General features: G+C 36.2%; 2 protein-coding genes across 2 annotated transcripts in view; one reads left to right on the top strand and one right to left on the bottom strand.

The window, feature by feature from the left end:
- Window positions 1-819: 819 nt before the first annotated feature.
- fbxo8 (F-box protein 8) lies at window positions 820-17736 on the bottom strand. The gene is made up of 8 exons (XM_062032708.1): window positions 17495-17736; window positions 13342-13444; window positions 13120-13203; window positions 8680-8824; window positions 8408-8534; window positions 8161-8279; window positions 7184-7380; window positions 820-4946 (listed from the first exon to the last, which is right to left on the bottom strand). Exons 2-8 carry the CDS (start codon window positions 13442-13444, stop codon window positions 4759-4761), a joined length of 963 nt encoding a protein of 320 aa, XP_061888692.1. The 5' UTR covers window positions 17495-17736; the 3' UTR covers window positions 820-4758.
- Window positions 17737-17792: 56 nt separating this feature from the next.
- LOC133639416 (centrosomal protein of 44 kDa-like) overlaps window positions 17793-18484 on the top strand; it is a 32308-nt gene continuing 31616 nt past the window's right edge. Inside the window, exons 1-2 of the mRNA XM_062032707.1 lie at window positions 17793-17914; window positions 18026-18130. Of these exons, the coding sequence (XP_061888691.1) occupies window positions 18033-18130 (98 nt within the window). The 5' untranslated portion in view covers window positions 17793-17914; window positions 18026-18032. The remainder of the gene's footprint in view (window positions 17915-18025; window positions 18131-18484) is intronic.

Below are 18484 nucleotides of genomic sequence, written 5' to 3'. Positions count from 1 at the left end.
TACTAAGGTACATTTTTAGTCTACTCTATACCTGCATTAACCTTTCCATCCTTTGTAACTGAGCTACTGTGTGGAACAATTTCCCTTGTGGATCAATAAAGTTTGTCTAAGTCTAATACAGGGCATGGCTCAGTGGGGAGAGTGGCAGTCTTGTAAATGGAGGTTTATGGGTTCGATTCCGGCCTGATGAGCTCCTTGATCGAGATACTGAACTCCTAACTGGGTCAAAAACATCCATCGTATCTGTTTGTTTTCTACCGCATGTCCCTCTCGGGGCTGCGGGGGGCATATTAATATAAAAAAAAAAAAAAGTGATGTAAAAAACTACAAAGTATTGGCCTCCATTGCCACAAATAAAACAAAATGTCTGTTATCCACTATTAGAATTACTTTGATTTGGCTATCAAAAATTAGAATTATTTGTTAATTCTTTTTAAATTAGTCCAAACATCGAAAAGGTCACCGAATCAAGGTATCTGTCAATACAATATAATTGTTGGATAATCAAGAAATTAAAATTGCGGATGAAAAAAAATATAGTATAGTTATATTTTATATTTGTATACATTACATTTACCTTGTAATGTAAATAACAAATTAAAACCATACTGTATGTCTGCTCATCAACAGGCCTGCATTTTCTATTGTAAAAAAATACTAATTTCTCTGCACCAAAAACACTTTTGTAGCTTGATGAAAGGCCTAAACATGCTAGCAATGTTTAAATAAGTCAACGGTTTTATAAGCCACACATGAGTGACAAAGTGTACTTACAAAGCATTCAAAACACCCAAAGAAACAATCAAAACTTGTGTTCATAATTTATTCAACCTATCCTTCATCGGTGTGAGAAAGGGACAAAACTAATAGGATTTACATTTCAAAATGCAACGTTTAGTGTTATGACAGCAGCTAAAAATATATATAACGACATTCAAAGAAAAATGTTAAACAACTTTGGAACAACATCGAGTGTGTTTATTGATAATTCACTAGTAGCTTCATAATAATTGCCCTACATCAGGGGTGTCCAAAGTGTTGCCTGCAGCTTGTTTTTTTTACTACCGAAAATAAATCCGCTCAACAATTGGGGCGGGTGTAAAAAGGTGTAATATCAAGAGGAAAAGTGGAAATGTTACAAACACAAAGCTGACATGCACCTCGTTTGAATAACAAAATGGCGAATTTAATGGCATGCTTATATCTTTATATATGCAAAACTTTGGACACCTTTGATTTACATCAGGGGTGTCCAAACTTTTTCCACTGAGGGCCGCACACGGAAAAATTAAAGCATGTGGGGGCCATTTTGATATTTTTCATTTTCAAACCATAACAAAATATATGCATTTTTTATTAATTTTACCTTTAGGGGTCCCGGGGACCATAAAGGGTCCCAGTCATTAAAATGTTAAAAATAAGTCACATTATTATTTTTTTTAATTATTTAACGCTTACAGTAAATCTCTATATCAACGTAATACAAATTTAAAAAAATGTTTTATGGCTTTTCTGTCAAAAACAACTTAGTTTTTTTATAGTAAAACTGAAATATGCAGTATTTAGTAATTAGAGCCCTAAAAGATCAATAAAGCAGGACACTATTGATTTTAATTATTTCATATTTTTGAGTAATCAGTGAAAAGATAAATAAAAAATCACTAAATATATTTGGGATCCAAAATGTGCCCCACTCATAAAGAGATACATTTTTATTAGGTTTTTCTTTTACTTTCAAAACTTAAATTACGAGATCAACTTCAGATATATCTGTCAATTTTATGCTGGAACTATTATTTTGTTTGTTTTATGCGCTTTTGTCAAAGAAAACTTTGACGTTTTTATATGGCTACTACACAATATATGCAATATTTACCACATAAAACATTTTAAAGTGAAATATTTGAAGTAATTGGAGCCCTGAAAATAATTCATTATAACATGGATTTTTTTTTTTTGAGCAATGGCAAAAAAAGAAAAATGAAGAAAGACAAAAGAAAAAAAAACAGCCTGCATGGCAGCTTTTGTGTCAACATTGCAACTTTTTCTCATTAGATTTCCCCTCATCCCACTTTTTTTAATGTTCTTTTTTATTTTTACAATAGTATTTCCAGAATGTGTGGCGGGCCGGTAAACAATTAGCTGCGGGCCACAAATGGCCCCCGGGCCGCACTTTGGACACCCCTGATTTACATTAACAGAAGCTACAGTTGACTAGTTTGTTCCACCTCTCTTAGTTATTAAGAAGTCAATTTCTAATCTATGGCCTTCCAAACCAACCATTTAAAGAAAGATCCTCAGTTAAGAGTTTGGTTTTTAAACAATTAATATATTATGTAAACCACATAAACTAAGTTTATGTGTGTTGCCTTAATAAAGAGGCCATCTCCTTCCGTATTGAACAAAAAATGACACACTGCATTGTAAAGATGGTGAAATATTTAAGTCTCCATGACTTTGTTAGTTCATGGTGAACATTTGCCATGAAACTGAACTACATTTGAACCGGATTAAAGCAGCAATATTGTTCTTTGTTATAGTCAAAAAGTGCATTTATAACCACCGGGAATTGTCAGTATAATTTCAAACAACTGACGTCTTCTCGATGAAGCAGATTAACATCCATCACCAAATTGTACAATTTAGTGTTCACTTTTTCCCTCGTGAACTGTGTCACAATAATGCATCCAAAGTATTCAACTAGCAGCTTTAACTAGCTCCAATGTGTGTTATATAAATAGCTTTTCAGTTGATAGTCATTAATATAAATGTATCTTGTTGGGTTTCATCCCATTGTTACACACCAGCTTGATTAAAGTAATTAACTATATTACAGTTTAAATTTGAGACAAAAACTATCTTTTATAAACCACCTAGTGGGAAGATAAGTTCAAGCCATGCTTACTCACAAAAGAGTGTATTTGTATCGCTGTATATCTTCTCTAGGAACTATACTAACAAATTGAACATTAATCATTTTAGAGTAGTCAACGTACAGCTTGTGTACTCATCTATTAAGTACAATGATCATTAATTTCTCTTACCTACAATCAGATAATTGTGGTGGAGGCATGAGTGCTGAGAGCTACAGTTCTTTATGGGGAAAAGTAGAAAAAATAAATATTTGATCAAGTGATTATATTTTTGTCAGATGTTTCTTGCAGTTGGTCAGCAGGGTTGCAAACATCTCAGGAGGGACTTTGGCCAAAGAAACATCCCCAAAGCAAATGTATCTACCTCCATGTCACTGGTTCATAGTCAGCATTTCTCTGCCTCCAAACATTTTTGAGTGCCTTTGTTTACAAGAAGCTCCATTTTGGTGTCATGTGACCACATCACATTCTCTCGAGCTCAATCTGAATCCTCCAGGTGTCTAACTTCCCAAACCCTTTTGCTCAACCAGCTTCCTCCTGATGGTTTCACAGTCAATTCCAGTCTTGAGCAGGTTTATAATCTATTCCATTCAGTTATTTGACAGTTCTTTAGTATTGCGCTATGGTGGGAGAGAGGTTGAGCGAAAAAAACCTTTTTTTTTGACTATTTTTGTCCATATAAAGCAGGGGTTGGGCACCTTTTTGGCTGAGAGAGCCATGAAAGCCAAATATTTTAAAATGTATTTCCGAGAGCCATATAGTATTTTTTTAACACTGAAAACTAAATGTGTGCATTTTTAAGTAAGACCAACATTTTTAGAGTATAATAAGTATCTTATTCTTTTTAATAACATTGTTATTCTAACCAATAATAAATAAAATACTTCTTACCATTAATGAACAGGTGCGGAAGAAAACGGATTGATGGATTAAGATGCAATGGAATGTTTTATATTCTGAACGTTATTTTTAACACTGATTACCAGCGGAATTATTCATTACTTATCGTGTTAAGCAATGTCAGCTAAGATTTATCTGAGAGCCAGATGCTGTGATCAAAAGAGCCACATCTGGCTCTAGAGCCATATCTGGCTCTAGAGCCATATCTGGCTCTAGAGCCATAGGTTCCCTACCCCTGGTATAGAGGGTTGAGATTAGGACTACTTTCATAATTTGTGTGCTCCATGGACACACAATTGGTCTGCGGGGGTCAGAATGCTTGGTGGTTGGTATACAGGATCAAATACTTGTTTCCCCACTCTATATACTACTGCATAAAGTATATTAGTATATTGCCCCTTTAGTAACAACCAGTGGTCATTCCATGCCCTAAAGGTTTAAGGCACGGTTAGGTGCCAACTCTAAATAACACTTGTGGCTGTGTGTTGAGTTATTTCAGAGGATAGTAAATCCGTAATGTGATACAAGCTGTACACGGACTACCCTAAGTCACATCCTAGTTCAACAGCCTTGAGAAGAGATCCTAAAATGGTCGCTGATGCTTTGACATTCTGCTTGAACGTAAATGTTCTGTTAGTGATTCTGAACGGTCATTGGGAAAAGGTTGTGAGGATTCGTCCTTCCACCACTTTAGTAGTACTTGGGCATCAGTGCAGTGCCAGAGCTTGTCGTTATGGTTGGAATTCAAACCATCCTTCTCTGCCTTAGCTTAGTTGAAACATTTCAAATATTACATAAATCATTTTGGTAGCATCGTCTCTCCCACAGTGCAGCGGTAAATGATCTAATAAAGTCGTTTGTTCGTATGCTCCTAGAAGGCATGTGTTTTCTTCAAACATTCCAGAGATGCGGAGGAACCCAGGCATTGGTTCATACTCTTGGGTGCAGTGTGAGGATTTGTTTACCAGACAGCTGCTGAGTGGAGCTACGCCGCCACGTGGCCGATCAGGTAAATGTTGTCGTAAAGATGGCCCACAAAGTCATCCGAGACGTTATGTGCCGCCCGGCGAGTGTTCCTGATGAACTCCCTCTTTGACATTTTGTTTTTGACGTGAGGACTGGTTAGATCGATGGACAGCAGGATCAGACTGTAGCACAGCACGTACACGGCGTCTGCAAGCACAAAGCGGGACATGTGATCAGAGAACTTGATGGCAGAGATGTTGACAATGATCAGAAATGAAGATCCTTTTTAAATGTGTCAGCTTTGTGCTTGACTTGAGCTCACAAAGTCCCCGAGTGGCGTATAGAACACATTTTGCCATGTGACAATCCCTGTGAGCTTACAAGAAAAAAATTGTTTTTCTTACTTTGTCTACTTGTCACATAATAATGCGGTAAAACTCCGGGATATGCTGAAGGAGACACATTTTGAATTTCCCTTCCCAAAAGACATGAAAAAGAGGTTCAGAGGCAGCAGCCATTCATCCGTGGTCTACAAGCCATTACACTAAGTCCGCTAATCACACAAGTAAGTATTACAGATGGCTTCAGCATGGCCTGGTGAGGAAGACAGTTCAATTAGAGATGTCGGGATTTGTTGATAATGCTACCTCATTTTTGCCGGCATTCCCCCCCCCCCCCCCCCTATTTGCTGAATGACAACGACACATGTTGGACAACTGAAGAAAAAAGGGGTCTTGTGATATTACAGAGGTTCCAAACATACAACAAAATTCAAGGATGCAGTGGTCACAATAACTGATATTATTCATGCTTTGTTTATTAAACACGGTAAAAGCAATCCAAGGTACAGCAAATTAGTCGTTATGTCCCTTTAAAAAAAATAAAAAATAAAACTAATATTTTGTAAATCTTGAAAAAACTGCAAATGTTATTGTTATTCATTTGGCAGATAAACAAAGATGAAGGCTGTCAAACTCATTTTCCAATTATGGCTGCTTTCTGAGGGCTGTTTGAAAAAGTGAATATTATATGGGTATATATGTATAAGGATGTGCCTCATCAATTGCCAATGCATCTGATTATCTTTTTTTTTTAAACTTACACATTAAATAAAAAATCAGGCAGGTCAATTGCCTGAATTTTACCGTAAAATTTACAATGTTTTTATAGCACATAGCTTTAAATGGAAAAATGGTACCACCACCATTTTTTTTAGTAAACTCTACCGACATTGTTTTATGGTGTTTTACAGTAAAAGCAACAAAAAAAACAAAAAAAATGGTTCCACTGTTTTTATAACGGAAAAACTTTTACCGATATCTATCTATCTATTGGCATTTTTACACTGTACAATTTGATGGATAACTTACTTTTAAGGTCATGTGTCAAGCAGATAAGTATTTATATTTATTATAACAAAAAAATGTTTGGATTGTATGATAATATAATATTTGGTGCATTATTAGATCATATTAAAGTATAAAATACATACAATTGCAGGCAGTACATGTATTTTTTTCTCTTAAAATTTAAAGATTGAGAACATTTAGTCAGAAAAGTACAACGCTTACTATACACTTATTGTTTCCAGGGTTTGGCGGGTCATATAACATGATACGGCGGGCTAGAACTGAACCCCCGGCCTTGAGTTTGACACCTGTGAACAAGTAGTCCTTTTTTCACACATAATAACCGACTAAATTCATATTTTATACAGCCTCCTTTGGCTTTGACAACAGTCTGCAAACACATGTTGATGCTTAGGAATACATCTTACTGAATAAAAATAATAGTGTGTATTAATATTTTTCCAGTTTAAAAAATAAAATAAAATCAAGGATAACAACAATAATAGTTGAAGCATTATAACATAATTCTGGTATAGTAAAAAACTGATTTTGATAATAACAAGGATAACAACAATAATAGTTGAAGCATTATAACATAATTCTGGTATAGTAAAAAAGTGATTTTGATAATAATTTAGTACAGCTGTGGCATAAAAAAAAAAGACAAAAAAAATACTCTCATTTTTGACACTCCTGATTTATTGGTTGGAATTATTTTCTGATATTGCCTTAGTTATTGATCTATTGATTATATACTTCATATTTTTATCTTTCAACTGGGATATTGTGACAACATTTTTATAAATAAACGAATGCCGGGTTCATTATATTTTTTTACATTTTTCATAAAAATGTCTGAGTAATAACAATTAACTTTAATCCCTGTCTGTCATTTTTTGCAACAATAGACTGAGTGAAACAGACTTATTATCTTAAATATAAGATATATATGTATTTGAAAAAAAATAAAATAATAATATTAGAACTAAATTAATTTAATATATTTGGTAACAAATAGTTAAAACAATATAGAATAAAATAAAAATACTGAAGTAGTTTTGTGTTCTGTTTGTGTGGAAGCAGCTGTGCACTAACCAGGGCTCAGACCCAGATCACGAACAAGACCGGGGTTGCAGATACAAAACCGGTGGCTAAATTTGGTGATGAGCGTTTCCAGATACTCTCCTCTCTCCTCAGGCGCATGAATGTGTCTGAAGAAATCCCTCAGAGCGTTGGGAAGGAACTGATTGCTGAAGTTATGAAGGGTCACGAGCTCATCCAAAACGTCACGCCTGCACACACACAAGAAGATGCAATGTAAAGTTTTCTGCTTCTCAACCGAGTCACTAGAAAATATACTGTGTGTGTATGTATATATATATATATATATATATATATATATATATATATATATATATATATATATATATATATATATATATATATATATATATATATATATATACACACACATACATATATATATATACACACATACATATATATACTGTATATATATACATACATACACACACAAAAATTTATATATATATATACACATACATACAGTCAATCATTTGATATGTAAAATGATTTACAGACAACAGATCAGATAAGTTAATTATTTGAAAATCACACAAAAAATATATTTTTGTTTGAACACTATATATATATATATATATACTGTATATATATATATATATATATATATATATATATATATATATATATATATATATATATATATATATATATATATATATATATATATATATATATATATATATATACATTTTATATCAATGATCAATTTATTATTATCATTTATCTTTAACTTGCCTCTCCTTCCTTTTGAAATTACAGAGTGTATGACTGTATGTAATGATATTAACTTTACGCTTTTATGTGTATATTTGTCTTTTTCATACATTGTCAGAAATTATATTATGTATAATAGAGGGGTTTATTTTTTACTTTTAAATATATGCATTAAAAATTAAGAAATGTCCTAATGTAAACTATGGTGCCAATGAGGTTTTTTTAAGCATGTGTGTGTGTTTCTCTGCGCAAACCTTTCGTCCAGATAAATCCTCAGCATCTTCCAGTTGAGCCGTCGGGTGTAGAAGATGAACTTAGCCAGCTCTGTAGGGTGATCCACGAGTATGCCTTTAGACATGAAGTAACTGATACCCTATAGGGGAAGAGACACAGACAGATCATACATCATGCAGCCTTACAGGGGCCTCAGTGCATCGGAAGATCCAGACACAGGAGCATAGGCTGGGGGACGAGTGATCTTTGATGTTTGGCATGTGTTACCTCCTGTGGGTTTGCGTTGAATGTAAGGCTGCCTTCATCTAGTTGTAGATACAGTCTTCTATATGAGAAACCAGCAGGCAGCCTTCTGTTGTAGATGGAGCAGTGACCCCATGTGGACTTACAAAGCCTGGGAGATCCACACACAAGAGTTGTCAAAAAGACTCGTTTAGAAAAGATGGGGGGAACGGACATTTACTACAAACATGTGGCAAAAAGCCACAGCTGTTTAGTAACACAAATAAGGAACATAAACCAGACCTAAATCTCCTTACCCCTGCCAGAGATATTCATCATTTCCTAGGTCCTGCCACACACACCCGGCCAGACACAGATCAGTAGCATTCAGGTACGACAGTATGGTTATGCCTAATTCTGGTGGGAGCATCTCCAAATCTATAAAACCATGTTGCTCTTTACCTACAAAAACAAAAAATGAAAACCCACAGTGACAAAAAAAGTTAGATAAACAGTTGTGGTCAAAAGTTAACATTCGCTTATCACTGGATGTCATAGTCATTTTGACCTTTTAATTAATGCTTTGTTTGAATCTATCTTTTTTCAGAGGGAAAACATTTACACAACTTTCACCTCAAATAATAATAACATAATGTAATTAATGAATCTGTCCCGATACAGCCTCTACATGTACATAATAAATATACATAACTTAAAAAAACAAAAAAATAATAAATAAAAAAAACTCCCTCTATCAAAATGTAAAAATAGAAATAAAGGCATCATCTAATGACAAAATGTTGACAAGTTGATATCATTAAAGAATAAAAAAATATATATATTTGTCTTTAGATATATGGATAAAGTTTATCAATAGCCTTTTTATTAGACATTACAAATTACATGATGGTATTACGTTCACACCCCAACACTGCTTTATCTAACGATCAGTAATCATGACTTCAATATTGATAACAATAATCTTAATTATTACTTTGGTCATAAATGGCAGCCCTAGATCTCATCCATGAACTTTATTCTTATACATATGGACAACAAGTGTCGTTACAACGAGAAAAGCAGCTCACACTCCAGTCCAAGGGAGCAGACTCAAAGAATGCATGAGTTTGCAGCGATTACTTTGTTAAAGGTTTGTTTGACATACTTTTATTGGTTATTATTTCCCTTTGAAGTATTATCTTTGTGTTACTTGTATTTGTGTTTCGAAAAAGCACCAATTTGGCAAGTCTAAATAAAAGAAAGCAAAAAATGTCAGCCAAACCTAAAAGAGTTTTCAAATTTTACCAAAGGCAACAATAATAATTGAAGCTTCAAGCACATACACAATGTTGACATATACAGTTATATTTTGATAAAGACGGGGGGAAACATGCTACTCGTGAACGGCACGTGCAACAGCAACAAACATCAGTAGATGCAAAGTTAAATCATGAAATGCAATCTTACCCGAGCAAATACGATGCATATTTATCCAGGAGAGTCTTGATACCAATTTTCTTAACCCAGCCACACACAAAGACGTTTTAGACCTCCATGATTTTCCAAGTTTCCATCGGTTTTGTCGTGTAGAATGGCGTCTGAAGCACACTAGTTTGATATGTCTGAGAACGCGACCAACATATAATACTCGACAAATCTTTTTTTGATAATGTACAGGGATATATTCTATTGCATAGTTTGCATCTGCTTTTTGGAGAAAGACATAAGCCTATATTGTACTCGAATAGATTGTGTGCTGCTTGATTTACAACAGCCATCTTGGCTTGGTTGACCACCAATGCTTTTGACTTCCTAGAAGAAGTCACATGTCTGAATATAAGCAATACTCTACATTGAAAAAAGCCCAAAGAACTCTGAAGATCCAAGAAGGACAATTGCAGATTTACGCAGTTGGGAAGGTCTAAACTGCCCATTTCAAGCTCAGCAATTCAAACTAATTAGCTTGAATTTAGGTTTGAATGTCTCAACAGTTTCCAAGTCTGGAGGTCTGGAAAGAGTATAACATTAAATTGTCAGGAAATTGGTTAGGATATTCAGGAACAACTCAGGAACCACCAAGGCTCGAGTCTGCCATGAACTGTAAACTGATGGAACACCTGTGTCACTGCCCACAGTGAACACGTCAAGTTTTATACATCACCAAGGACTGAGGGTGCCAGCCAAGAAAGAAGTGCCTGTTATAAAATTGACAGCTTCAGGGTTGACTGAAATTTGCAGCTGCCCACAAGGGCTAGCCAAGTTCTTTCTGGATAAAAGTTTTAAAGTCAGACATCATATTCTGGGGCATTTTTTTCTGAAAGTGGCACCGGTGCACTACTCAAACTGGATAGAACCACAAAGAAGGACTACCTCCAATTCTAATTAACCTCAAATGAAGACAGCTGGAACTTGGATACAGTTTGGAGTTCCAACAGGGAAATTAACCCAAAAACACATAATAGCTGTTTTTTGACGAGATCAATCACAATAATGTTCTGGAAACCCCTTCCCAATGCGCCCACCTCAACCCTATAGAAACATTTTAGGGCTATGCATAAAAGTTGGGTTTTGTGGCAGGAAACCAACACATTTACAAAGCTGTCAGAAAATGATTTCAACTCAATGAGTTGTTTTTCAACTTTATGCCTTCATCAAAAAACGTTTTGTTAAACGATTTTTTATAATTTAGAGTCAATAATAACATATGACTCTATATATATATATATATATATATATATATATATATATATATATATATATATAGTATATATATATATATATATATATATATATATAATGTATGTATGTATATATATATATATATGTATATATATATATATATATATATATATATATATATACATACACACACATATATATATATATATATATAATGTATGTATGTATGTATGTGTATATATATATATATATATATATATATATATATATATATATATATATATATATATATATATATATATATATATATATATGTCTTAATTAGATTATCCAAAAAAATAGTGCTCGATACCGTGGTAGAGCGTAATATGTATGTGTGGGAAAAAATCACAAGACTATTTCATCTCTACAGGCCTGTTTCATGAGGGGTTTCCTCAATCCTCAGGAGATTTTAAAATCTCCTTGTCCTTCAAAAATAAGGACATTTCAATGTGACCCCAAACTTTTGAACGGTAGTGTGTGTATATATATATATATATATATATATATATATATATATATATATATATATATATATATGTGTGTGTGTGTGTGTGTGTGTGTGTGTGTATGTATGTATGTATGTATGTATATATGTATGGCGAAGTTGGCAGAGTGGCTGTGCCAGCACTGTTTGGAAACACTTAAGGTATGTAAATAAACATTTATAGAACTGTGTAAATAACTAATTTCAAAACTTATATCTGCGGCTTTCTAGTCCGGTGTGGCTAATCGATGGAAAAACTATTTATTTTCAAATTTAGTGGGTGCGCCTTATATCCCGGTGCTCTCTATAGCCCGGGAAATACGGTAAATTTTGTCTGTCAACCTATAAATCTACTATTAGCTAATGCTATCAAGTGAGACGCTGGATGTTGGGTGGATTTTACGAAGCTCACTGAGACATTCACGCCACTGGTTCTCAATTATTTTCTCTTATGCCCTGCCAAGGTGACAAAAAAGTGGGGGTGGCTGGAGCCTAACCCAGCTGCATTCGGTCGGAAGGTGGGAATGATTATCATTAACTTGGGGAAGCTGCTGCACACTGTATATAGTAAGACACAGTTAACTCGCATGTGCTTTTGTCAGTCGAGTGACTAATAATAAATAAAGTATTGTCCAAAGGTGATCAGCATTGAAAGGCATTAATTGGCGGTGGCCTATCACATATTTTTTCTCGAAAATCGTCCGAACCTATTCAGTGGCTGATCAATCGGCAAGTTCCTACTCATTACCTATCATATTTACGTTAAAACCAAGGCTATGTATATTTCGGTAGATTCCCTGGTCAGCCTGTTTAATTAATAGCATGAGTGTTGAATATATTTCAAGCATTTAGAAAGAGAAACACTTCGCTACGCCAACTAGAGGTGCAGGTATCTGAAACTGGCTAGTATCCAACATTTTTGCTTGCCACTGTATGTCAATGATCGCAGTATCGCCACATCGCGATATCGTGATTGTGATCTATGTATTGCATATAGTATTGTATTATATGAGTTACCCAGAGAGCCCTATTCTATATATTTGAGATTCTGTGTATAATTTTGACTCTCTGTGGATTGGAGAACATTTTAAATAAATGTAAACTCATGCACCCAATTCTTGTTTTAAAAAATCACTGAAGATGTACATTGGGTAATTATTCCACCCTGAACTAAGAACAGTTTAAATAACTCAGTAAGGACCCACAATTAATATCAAATCAATGCCTGAAATAAGGGGTTTTAATAAATGAAATACACAGTATATAATACAGTATGCATTTGTCATTCAAGACTTGACTGTTTTTTGTTTTTTTTAAATCTTGAGATTAACAGTGATTAACTTACTTTTCCACTTGTACTAATGTTAAATGATACTTAATGGCTTGTAGAATTTATTTTCATTTATCTTCCAGTAATACTTGAATCCACACACTATGAAACAAAAAAGCAACAAATAAATCCATAAAGCAGAGTAAATGATAAGAGAAAAAAAAAGAAAAAACAACAGGAATCAGCAACATAACAAAAAATATTAAAATATTGTCATCCTACCTCCTCTGCGAGTTTTCAGCAGATGGTATATATCAGGGCCATAACATTGCTGGGGAACTCTTCTCAGTGGCTGCCCATCCCTAGCTGTGAAAAAAAGGATATTTTTCTTTGAACTAATAAAATGAATGACATTCATGCACCTGATGAGCACATGTAAATATCGGTATAACTGTATTTGATGACAGCACTAGTTAAAAAAAGAGACACGGCACTAAGGATTACCTTGCTCTCGTCTTATTCCTCCACTGTCAGCAAGTCGGCCGGCAAGTTCTTCCTGTAGCTGCTGCTGTTGTCTGGGTGGCAGCCTCCATAGTGCCTGACCCATCTGTGTGACAGGCCAATGGAAATTACAAGCCAGTCGGGTAGAGTTCATGATGCACACTGATCCATATTCATATCATTTATCTGTTTAACTGAAAAATTAACTAAACTAAACTAATCAATGGATGTTCTCATTCATCTAGGTCATTGTATTGTCGGGGCATTCAATCGATTGCAACTAGAAAAAGAAAAAGAAGACATTTTGTCTCTAATCCAATCCACGTAGGCTTCATCAGTTCATGCTTATACACACACACACACTATATATATATATATATATATATATATATATATATATATATATATATATATATATATATATATATATATATAGCTATATATGTATACATATATATACACACACACACACACACATAGTGTTTTCAGCATGTGCATTTTTCTTTACTAAAATAAGGACTTTTGTCGAGATTGGACCCAATTATTCACGTTTACATTGTTTCTTATCAGGAACTATGCATCACAATACAAACTTTTCCATTTACAAACCATGTTCAAGAAGCAATTAAGTTAATTAATCTACATGTATATATATATATATATATATATATATATATATATATATATATATATATATATATATATATATATATATATATATATATATATGTATGTATATATATATATATATATATATATATATATATATATATATATATATATATGTATGTATATATATATATATATATATATATATATATATATATATATATATCTATATGTACATACATACATCCATGTTTCTCGCCCGGAAAAGGGTGGAGTGCCATCTCCGGGTTGGGGAGGAGATCTTGCCCCAAGTGGAGGAGTTCAAGTACCTCGGAGTCTTGTTCACGAGTGAGGGAAGAGTGGTTCGTGAGATCGACAGGCGGATCGGTGCGGCGTCTTCAGTAATGCGGGCGCTGTATCGGTCCGTTGTGGTGAAGAAGGAGCTGAGCCGCAAGGCAAAGCTCTCAATTTACCGGTCGATCTACGTTCCCATCCTCACCTATGGTCATGAGCTTTGGGTTATGACCGAAAGGACAAGATCACGGGTACAAGCGGCCGAAATGAGTTTCCTCCGCCGGGTGGCGGGTCTCTCCCTTAGAGATAGGGTGAGAAGCTCTGTCATCCGGGAGGAGCTCAAAGTAAAGCCACTGCTCCTCCACATCGAGAGGAGCCAGATGAGGTGGTTCGGGCATCTGGTCAGGATGCCACCCGAACGCCTCCCTAGGGAGGTGTTTAGGGCACGTCCGACCGGTAGGAGGCCACGGGGAAGACCCAGGACACGTTGGGAAGATTATGTCTCCCGGCTGGCCTGGGAACGCCTCGGGATCCCCCGGGAAGAGCTAGACGAAGTGGCTGGGGAGAGGGAAGTCTGGGCTTCCCTGCTTAGGCTGCTGCCCCCGCGACCCGACCTCGGATAAGCGGAAGAAGATGGATGGATGGATGGATGGATATATATATATATATATATATATATATATATATATATATATATATATATATATATATATATATATATATATACAGTTCTGATTTATTTATTCCTTTGTATTGGCGAACAAAATACTGTATGTATCATGTGTATAATACAATGAGTAAGCATCCCATGTTCTGCACAGCCTTCTACTGATTTTTTTACATAAGAATGTAAATCAATAAAATATGGAAAGTATTATAATGAAAATACATGCCTATTTGAAAAGGCAATTGACTGTTGACAGAGTCACAATGCTGTACAAGCAAATGTGTATGCACATGTTAAAGGCCTACTGAAACCCACTACGACCGACCACGCAGTCTGATAGTTTATATATCAATGATGAAATCTTAACATTGCGACACATGCCAATACGGCCGGGTTAACTTATAAAGTGCAATTTTAAATTTCCCGCCACACTTTCGGTTGAAAACGTTTATGTATGATGACGTATGCGTGTGACATCAATGGTTGATACGGAAGTATTCGGACCCATCCATCCATCCATTTTCTACCGCTTATTCCCAATGGGGTCGCGGGGGGCGCTGGAGCCTATCTCAGCTGCATCTGGGCAGAAGGCGGGGTACACCCTGGACAACCCATTGAATCCAATACAAAACGCTCTGTTTTCATCCCAAAATTCCACAGTATTCTGGACATCTGTGTTGGTGAATCTTTTGCAATTTGTTTAATGAACAATGGAGACTGCAAAGAAGAAAGCTGTAGGTGCGATCGGTGTATTAGCGGCGGACTACAGCAACACAACCAGGAGGACTTTGAGTTGGATAGCAGACGCGCTACCGTGAGTACAGCTTTGGCTTCCAAACATTTGATCGCTTGCCCGTACGTGCGTGTCGCTATGTGCATGTCACGTACGTAACTTTGGGGAAATATATGTTTCTTGTCGACTCTGATGGCGGCCGGGGTGTCGTCGAAAGCTACAACGCCCGCCGCCGCTCCGTAGCTAAGTTAGCTTCAAAGGCGTCGTTACCAACAGCATTGTTAATCTTCACCAGGCTGGAAATTATTAACCGTGTATTTACATGTCTATGGTTTAATAGTATTGTTGATCTTCTGTCTATCCTTCCAGTCAGGGGTTTATTTATTTTGTTTCTATCTGCATTTGAGCCCGATGCTATCACGTTAGCTCAGTAGCTAAAGAGCTTCGCCGATGTATTGTCGTGGAGATAAAAGTCACTGTGAATGTCCATTTCGCGTTCTCGACTCTCATTTTCAAGAGGATATAGTATCCGAGGTGGTTTAAAATACAAATCCGTGATCCACAATAGAAAAAGGAGAAAGTGTGGAATCCAATGAACCCTTGTACCTAAGTTACGGTCAGAGCGAAAAAAGATACGTCCTGCACTGCACTGTAGTCCTTCACTCTCACTTTCCTCATCCACAAATCTTTCATCCTCGCTCAAATTAATGGGGTAATCGTTGCTTTCTCGGTCCGAATCTCTCTCGCTGCATTGTAAACAATGGGAAAATGTGAGGAGTCCTTCCTCCTGTGACGTCACGCTACTTCCGGTATAGGCAAGGCTTTTTTTAAATCAGCGACTAAAAGTTGCGAACTTTATCATCGTTGTTCTCTACTAAATCCTTTCAGCAAAAATATGGCAATATCGCGAAATGATCAAGTATGACACATAGAATGGATCTGCTATCCCCGTTTGAATAAAAAAAATTCATTTCAGTAGGCCTTTAATACTGTATACAGTAAGTGTTCACAATAATGTAGTTGGTATTTATTTTTTCATTTACTGAGAAAATATGGTGATGAAACCTTGACTGTTTACATAAACTATCACAACTAAAAATCGATTGTTGTCTTATCAAAAGCAGATCCGTTTTTTTCTGCTGATAGTTGGTGTGGTATAGCTCCGTTGGTAAAGGGGCCGTGCCAGCAACTTTAGGGTTCCAGGTTTGATCCCCGCTTCTGCCACCCTAGTCACTGCCGTTGTGTCCTTGAGCAAGACAATTTACACACCTGCTCCCAGTGCCACCCACACTGGTTTGAAAATGTAACTTAGATATTGGGTTCCACTAGAGAAAAATGCTATATAAAAAAATAGAATGCACACAGTTCTCATTAATTACAAAAACTATAGCACTGTGTCTGAGTTGTACAGTCGAGGTAGTTGCACTGCAACTACAAATTGTCCTAATAAATAAATACAAATAAAGCCATAAATAAAACAACCAAACATGGTCATTACGACCAAAATGTTGGCACTTTTGTGGGCATGTCAGTCAGCTGTGTTGTAAACAATCCGTGCCTGTCGTCAACATCAACGCTGGAACTTCCAGCCCGATATAGGTAGGTTGACGCGTAGTCCCGCCCCCCCGCCAATGAGATTTAACCTTCAGGTCCCAAGATATTTCGATTCGCCACGCTATTGGTCGAAAAGGCTTTCCCTTCGCCACCAACCACCAGTTTGATGACTTAGCACTGCAAGCTATTTTTGTGTTGACAAAGAATGTGTTGACTTCAAGTGTAAGTTAAGACTTAGAAATAAGTGTGTAAACCGTGTTTGACAAAGTTTCCACATGAATGAAACACGAGCCACCTACCTGAGTTGAAAGATTCCAGTGACAGCTCAACCTGCACACAAGGACAGCTCCAAATGTAGTTTCCCTGAAGTGAGATTTACTCCGCTGTCATTCCATTTAGCTACGTAAGAATGATAAACAATGTATTTTGGAGTATTAAAACCAAGGTAATTGCTCCTTTGGTTCTGGAGGAGTCGTCCATACTGTCGATAACACAATTATCATATGTTAAGCCCTCCTCTTCTGCCTGTCATCTTCGCCCTTCCCCCTTTTACCTACGTCATCTCAGATACTCAACCGACGTCACGTGACGTTGCCGATTTGGTCATATCCGCATCACGTGTCTAGCTGAGCCAATCCCGTGTCGATGTGTCGATAACCCGGTAGAGACAAAAATGTCCGACCATCCAGTTTAACTTACTTAAGCAGAGTCTTGTCAAGGTAAGCATATGCGTAATCGACGACATTGTCGTACGGGTTTGTTGTTTAAAGTTTGAAAGACAGAGTTGCAGAAAATTACATACATTTTATTTGTAACTTGTGTGTTCAAAGCGGCAAAATGCTGTCTTCTGGGGACTTGCAACTTCAAGGCTGTCTGCGTAAACTGGAAACTCTCTTGCGGGCAGTAAAGTACCCTGGAAATGTTGACTACAGCGGGTAAGTGGCTAATGTCGTCTCCGTCACGACATCTAAAAAACATGTTACCATTAAAAAAAAATAAAATAAAAAAAAATATATATATATATATGTATATATATATATATATATATCCATCCATCCATCCATCTTCTTCCGCTTATCCGAGGTTGGGTCGCGGGGGAAGCAGCCTAAGCAGGGAAGCCCAGACTTTCCTCTCCCCAGCCACTTCGTCCAGCTCTTCCCGGGAGATCCAGAGGCGTTCCCGGGCCACCTGGGAGACATAGTCTTCCCAACGTGTCCTGGGTCTTCCCCGTGGCCTCCTACCGGTCGGACGTGCCCTAAAAACCTCCCTAGGGAGGCGTTCGGGTGGCA

Source organism: Entelurus aequoreus, linkage group LG22 (genome assembly GCF_033978785.1).
Source record: "Entelurus aequoreus isolate RoL-2023_Sb linkage group LG22, RoL_Eaeq_v1.1, whole genome shotgun sequence".
Classification (NCBI taxonomy): Eukaryota; Metazoa; Chordata; class Actinopteri; order Syngnathiformes; family Syngnathidae; genus Entelurus; species Entelurus aequoreus.
Note: the sequence above shows the minus strand (reverse complement) of the source record. Positions and strands in the feature narration are given on the sequence as shown.